The 6,690-nt window shown below is 36.0% G+C and overlaps 1 protein-coding gene across 1 annotated transcript; it reads right to left on the bottom strand.

Moving 5' to 3' along the window:
- Positions 1–4,974, bottom strand: LOC117422187 (uncharacterized). Its single transcript, XM_058987458.1, has one exon. The coding sequence runs from the start codon at positions 4,524–4,526 to the stop codon at positions 3,768–3,770; it is 759 nt and encodes a 252-aa protein (XP_058843441.1). The 5' UTR covers positions 4,527–4,974; the 3' UTR covers positions 1–3,767.
- Between the last annotated feature and the right edge of the window lie 1,716 nt (positions 4,975–6,690).

The following is a 6,690-nucleotide window of genomic DNA, read 5'->3' as shown; positions in this document are numbered from 1 at the left end:
TGCACATTTTGATAACCTTGGACCGTATTCTTCTCCATGTTAGTATCATTTTAAAGCTGGAATGACATCATGCTCATCTATTATTTACCTTTGCCTTGCTACCACTATGCTTTGGCAATGCTTTACAATACACTTTACCATACTTCTACCACCTAAATGTTTGTAAGGGAAGTTTTACCTAAGGATCTATACTTGAGTGTTTTTGAAGTTAAAGTATGTACCAGACAGCATGTGTCCCTACAGTAAAAACGTTGACAGCTTTAAAAACCATTGTGCTTTACAAGTTACATAATGTGTTATATTATAGATCTTTGAAGTTGTATACGATTTAGACATTTTTTTAAAGAAATGCTGTACATTAAAATATTGAAACATATTTGGACATTATGTAAAAACTCGTAGGTGCTTCAGTGGATATTGGTTGTTTGAAACATTAAGTGTTCAATAAGTGTTGCAACCATTTTTTAAACCGTTCAATAAAATGTCTTTCCTGAACCAAGTTCAACATCAATACAATGTCATTAATCTGCAACCATTTCTGCATCTGCTGCATCACTAATGAAATAACCCACTACTGTGTGTTCATAACTATACTGTACCCTTGTAGTTTCTTGCTAGATCTGTAGCATTACCAGTTTGTTTTTCCTAGTCAAATGCTTACAGTATGTTGTAACATGATAAACGCTTAATGAATTGGGACCCACATCTTGTACAGATTTATGAACAGTTTGCATGAGAGATCATGATTTTAAAGAGAGCAGGGTGCATTACAGGAAATGCACACATTCAGATGGGACACTTTGGCGGTTAAGAGATTAAACAGGATGGTGGCAAAATGTAACTGAAGTCACACTTTTTTATGATAAAAACATGCTTGTTTCTTAAATAACATTTAGTTAATACTGCAGTGTCTTTCTCTGACTACTGTTTGAAGGACGTAGCAGCCCTCCAGCAGGTTGCTTCTGACTAAACTGCACAGTAGGTATTTTAACATAAATCTGGTGATTCAAAGGCACCAGGTGGCTAAGAACAACAAATGTGTCAGTATGAAGCATGATTCAAGTCACAGAATAATGTAGCTGATCAGGTTGAGGAAAATATAATATGGAAATTATGGAAATATAATTGTAGAAATGGTTGATGGTGCATTTCCAGAGATTGTTCTCCTCTTCCTCGTGAGTTTCGATGCATCTTAATCTCAGGATCGTCAATGCATTCCAAATACAGTGTGTGGATGGGGTTAGAAAACCGGAAACGATGTGGGGCTTCTGAGCCCATCATTGTTACATGTAATTTCCCATTTTGAGTATAGGTTTCTATTGATATACACGTCTGCACCTTACTAAAGGTGGAAGTGATTACATTTAAAGATGTGTTCACTCAGCAGAACATTTATTAATATTAATTTACTTAACAGATGTTCTTATTTAATCAATATTTTACTTCTTCTTATGACAGGCTGTTTTTAAAAAGATAAAAACATATCTCTGTAATTAGTTGCAGCCTGGCAACATCAGTAGAAGCCATTAAAGGGGTGTTGGTTTATGCATTGTTATAATAATGTATTATATTTTCTTACAACCATTACTGTTATGAGATCTGCTTCAATTGCCATCTCTAAAAAAATCGAAGTAATGAAATGAGAAGTGTTACATGGTTATTACCTTACAAGGCAATGTTAAATATTTTGGCTGTGTTTGTGTTTCCTGTAAAATGTTACCAGTAAAATAAAAGGTGCTTCTTGTGCTGTAATAGAGCTTGAAATTCCACAGTTGTAATAGCCGCATGCATGTTTGCCACAAACTTCTTTTATAGGCCAACATATGCTAAAAGCTTTCTGCAGGCTTTTCCGCATGAAAAAAATATATACTTTGATAACAAATGCACATTGAAAGATATCTGCACAACCTGAAACAGCTACTGTATATATTTTTGTTTACTAATTGACACGCCGGCCTTTCGAATCTGATCCTGCTGTCAACATTATGCAGTTGCTGCCTTTGAAATTGCTAACGTCATTGCTGCGCCCCAGCGCTTTGATATGTAATTTATTGTAGTGTAAAACATAGCCAGCCTCAAAAAGACAATTAGCATGCTTTTATCCTGCTGTAGACGGGAATCTGGTTTTCATATTAACGAGTCTTGCAAGGGTCTTGTCAAACAGGACGCGTTTAAGATCTTGTGTTGGTTTAAATTGAATTTGCCAAATTACCGTTAATATGTAAAATATAAACACAAGTTATGTTCTAGGCAAAGCATACAGTTAATGTTGTTTTTATTAAACATTTATTGCCGAACATTTTTTTATTCGGTTTTCATGAACGATTAGCATTTAAAATGATGTAGCCTACTTTTTAGTTTAGGTCCACTGTGGCCGAAAATCGTTCACTTTAAAAAAATTTTTTTAAATATCAAACTGCATTTTAATACATGTTTTCATACAGAACCATCAAAATGAATTACCAATGTAGACACAAACACGTGTAGCAGTATTATTATTACATTTGCATTGGAAATAATGGTACTCGATAACTATAAATAAAATAGTTTAATGGTTCAGGAAATGTCTATCAGAAAGAAGCGTTGCCTGCCATTTTCTCTTTACAAAACCTTTATAAACAACAATGCAATTAGCAAGACATTGACTGGATTTGTTATATGGCTATTACTTTTAATAAAACCCTTGGTTCCATTAACAACAGTGTATAGTTATATACACTTAACAAATTACTTTCAACTATTTTCTTTTATTTACACGAAGAATCCCTAAAGTAATTATACATTTTACACTACCTGCATTATTTCAAACTCATTATTTATTTATTTATTTATTTATTTATTTATTTATTTTAAACACGATTTAGAAATCAATGGAAATAAAAAATAAAAAAAGGAAACGTTCAAAAGTTTTTGGTTCTCACGTTTGACCAAAATATACATAGGCCTAGCGATTCAGGCACCTCTATCACCGGTTTAAATGAACAACGTATTTGTATTTTACGGGATAGAAACATAGTGTGTAATGTATCATTTAAATAATATTTTCTTAATGCAAAAAACAAATATTTGTGCAATTATATTTTAGTTTAAAGTAACTGAAAATAGTGTTACCAAAGTATCTAGGCTAAAAATGAACCCCAGTACTGAGCATTTACAATATTCCTTATATATGTACGCAATACCCACATACAGTATTTTTCACATTTACATATTTATTATAATTAGTTATGCACATACCTGAGCTTAACTCAATATAAGGTGTTCCTCTTAAGCCTGTGGAATCCTGGTAAATTTATAAAATTATTTCAAACAAAATGCAAGTCTCTACTCATAATTTAAGGGAAAGAAAATTGCATTTCAGCGTATTGTGTTGACAATTGACAGGCCCATTCGACTTCTAAAATGTCAAAGTTTGTTTAGACATTATAAAATGTAATATAGCTATAATCGATTCCTCTTTATCCTTGGTGCTGGGTGTAGAAACGTCTAACAAACCGTCAATCAGAAAGAAGGATAGCTGTCAAAAATGGTTTTAAGGCGTAACAGAGGAGGAAGGGTGTTTATAGAAGTATAAGAATTTATGGTATATATATTTTAATTCTATACGGTTTCACTCAGTGTAGAGTATGAAGTCACTGGAGCTGTTTCTGATACATCCACTAAGTCTTGCGAAGCTAGATCCTCTAATAACGAGGAAGACCTTTCTGTTATATCCATGATTTCTCGGTTCAGATCTGTGAAACCCGAAGCCCTTGCTTTTTAGTAGCCTAGTCCGCTTCTGCAGCACGTTGCAAGCCTTGCAGAGCTTCGGTGAGAGCAGCGTGCTCATTAGATGCGTCTTGTAGACTTTGTGTAGGACCACCTGCAGCGGGATCGGCAGAAGGAAACGACCCCGTCCTATCCAGCTGCTGTTGCTGAACTCGATCCACAGTTATTGGCTTCCAAACCTCAGTTTCTCCAGTATCCTGTGCAGTTGTGTGTTTGATGTTGGAAGCCTCTGTTATCATCAAATGTTCTTGTGTGTTTAAATGGGCAGCCAGTCCTTTAGTCACAGTGCCTTTATACATATGTGTTGTGTCGACTTCTTTGTGTCTAGGTGGCCCAGTCTGCGCACTTTGGGTCAACATTTTGTCTGAAATTATTTCAGGACTGCTCAGCCCCCATTGCTGTAAATTCCTCTGCTGGGCTTCTCTGTTCCCCATTTCCCCAGTCGACCTGGTTTCATTAGCAGGTGATAGGTTCGACTGAGATGAATTCGTACTGGAAATGTTGGTGGCAGTCCCGTCTGAACCACCGGGCCTCAGAGAAGTGGTTGTGGCGTCTTGTGACCTAACGGGCTTCCAAATCAGACTGTAATAAATTGCCAGGATAATAGCAGCCAGTGACACGGACAAAACATAGGCAAAAACAGTGGCCAGTCTCACCCACTTTTTGTTGGTCTTCGCTGCCATCTTTGCCTTTTTATCCCCAGTGTATGTGGCAGGTTTGCCCCTCTCCATATTGGGCATTAAGTCCCTGTCCTTCATATTACCCCGGTTTTTACCCCTGTGCTCCACTACCCCGTCCGTTTTGAACGCTTTTGTTACCCCTACAAGAGAAGGGAACGGAATACAGAAGACAGACTGAGACAACGGTCTCTGTTTTGTTACGAAACTGTACTGCTTTCATTCATCTCAGTGTCGAAATAATCATTGATTCTGGGTGAAATCCACTGCAGCACTCCATTTGTGCCTTAGAATAAAAAAATAAAAAAACACGTCTGTTCTGGTTCTCACCTTCTCTTAGATCCGTGTTCTCCAGAAAGAATGGTTTATTCCTCCAAAACCTCCAAAGGGATTAAGACGAATACAGTAATTCTGCAGTATGGGTTTCGATGTGATCTATATGAGTAATAATTAAATGAGAGCATATGCTGCACAAGCTGCCTGTTTTTCTTACCCAACAAATGAAGCGGCTTGCTCAGTTACTGTAACACGGCGAAGGAGGCGGGCGAGTGCTCTTAAAGGGGCTGTGCTGCGTTATAAAAAATGTATTTCAGGTCTCACAAGCGGCGCGTTTCTTGTAGATATTACATTTGTCAGAGGTGTTGAAACACATCACACTTCTTGACCCAGAACAGTTTGGTTAGTTAACAAATACACAGTAAAAAACAAAACAAACAAAAAAATAATCTCTGCTGGCATTATTATTATTATTATTATTATTATTATTATTATTATTATTATTATTATTATTATTATTATTATTTATTTCTTAGAAGACGGCCGTATCCAGTGCGACTTACAATCGAAAGCAAATACATTTCAAGTATCACAGTATAAGTAATAATACAATTAAGAGCAAGATAAATACAATGACTTTGGTTCAAGCAAGTACAAGTGTGACAAAATACAATTCAATGATACAGCAGATAAGTGTCAGTGATAGTTAAATCAGGATATGATTAAATACAAAATACTACAGATTAAACACTTGGCAGATTACAGTACTCTGACGAACAGGATTAAATGCAGTAAAATAGGGGGCAGATAAGAGCAAGTAAAGCGCATTTAAGGAAGGGTGATAAGTGTCCCAGGCGAAGAACAGAGGAGTTCTACAGGTGCTTTCTGAAGAGGTGAGTCTTGAGGAGGCATATCTCAATCTGTATTGCATAACCTGTACAGCCCCAACAACGCCTGTGTTTAATTATGAATCGTGGGTTATAGAGTTTAATGAAACCGAAAAGAACATGGAATACTGCCAATGACAAAAGCGTGACGTGATTCATACACTGCACGTATGTAAGCGGATTTATATTGCGTTTTGCCTTTGTAAATATAATAAACCAGCAGACACGTAGCCGCTATTTGACCCGAAGTGAATATTTACCCAATTTACCAACCCTATTTATATATATTTTTTGTCTGTTTGGCTAATTTATGTATCTCTACTAACTGCCAATTTTGTGCTCAGTTAAAGCAATACATCACTGAGTTGTGCTTTTACACATCTATTTTGTTACTTAAAAATATTACATTGGGGAAACCTGTTTGTACTTAAGTGTACCATTAGTTCATGTTAAATTAGTGGTACTACAATGGCAAGCAGCATTGACATTTTATATGGTAGTCAATACGATCTTTAATCATATCCTGATGTAACTATCACTATTACCTGCTGTATTATTGAATTGTGGTTTGTCAAACTTGTACTTTTACTTGAACAAAAGTTATTGTATTTCTTGCTCTTATTGTATTACTTGTATTGTAACGCTTGAAATGTTTTTGCTTACGATTGTAAGTCGCCCTGGATAAGGGCGTCTGCTAAGAAATAAATAATAATAATAATAATAATAATAATAATAATAATAATAATAATAATAATACGTCCCTTTGCAATGCTGCTGTGGAGTGATGAAAGCTGGCGGATAGTAGTACCACCACCATAAAAGCACCAGGGCGTTGAGACCCATGAACACTTTACAGGTTAACGTGAGCACAGCTGGTCTTGGGAGGACTGCATCCTCAAATTAAAAACAGAATGCATTTTCTTACTTTTACACTTAAAGGTACTGCAAGGTGGATAGGGTTTACAAAGGTGGATAGTTCTCTTATCTATTCAGTTATCTTGTTTCTGATTCTTGTCTTGCTTCGAGATGCATTCTCTCTCTCTCTCTCTCTCTCTCTCTCTCTCTCTCTCTCTCTCTCTCTC

The sequence above is a fragment of the Acipenser ruthenus genome, chromosome 15 (assembly GCF_902713425.1).
Source record: "Acipenser ruthenus chromosome 15, fAciRut3.2 maternal haplotype, whole genome shotgun sequence".
Classification (NCBI taxonomy): Eukaryota; Metazoa; Chordata; class Actinopteri; order Acipenseriformes; family Acipenseridae; genus Acipenser; species Acipenser ruthenus.
Note: the sequence above shows the minus strand (reverse complement) of the source record. Positions and strands in the feature narration are given on the sequence as shown.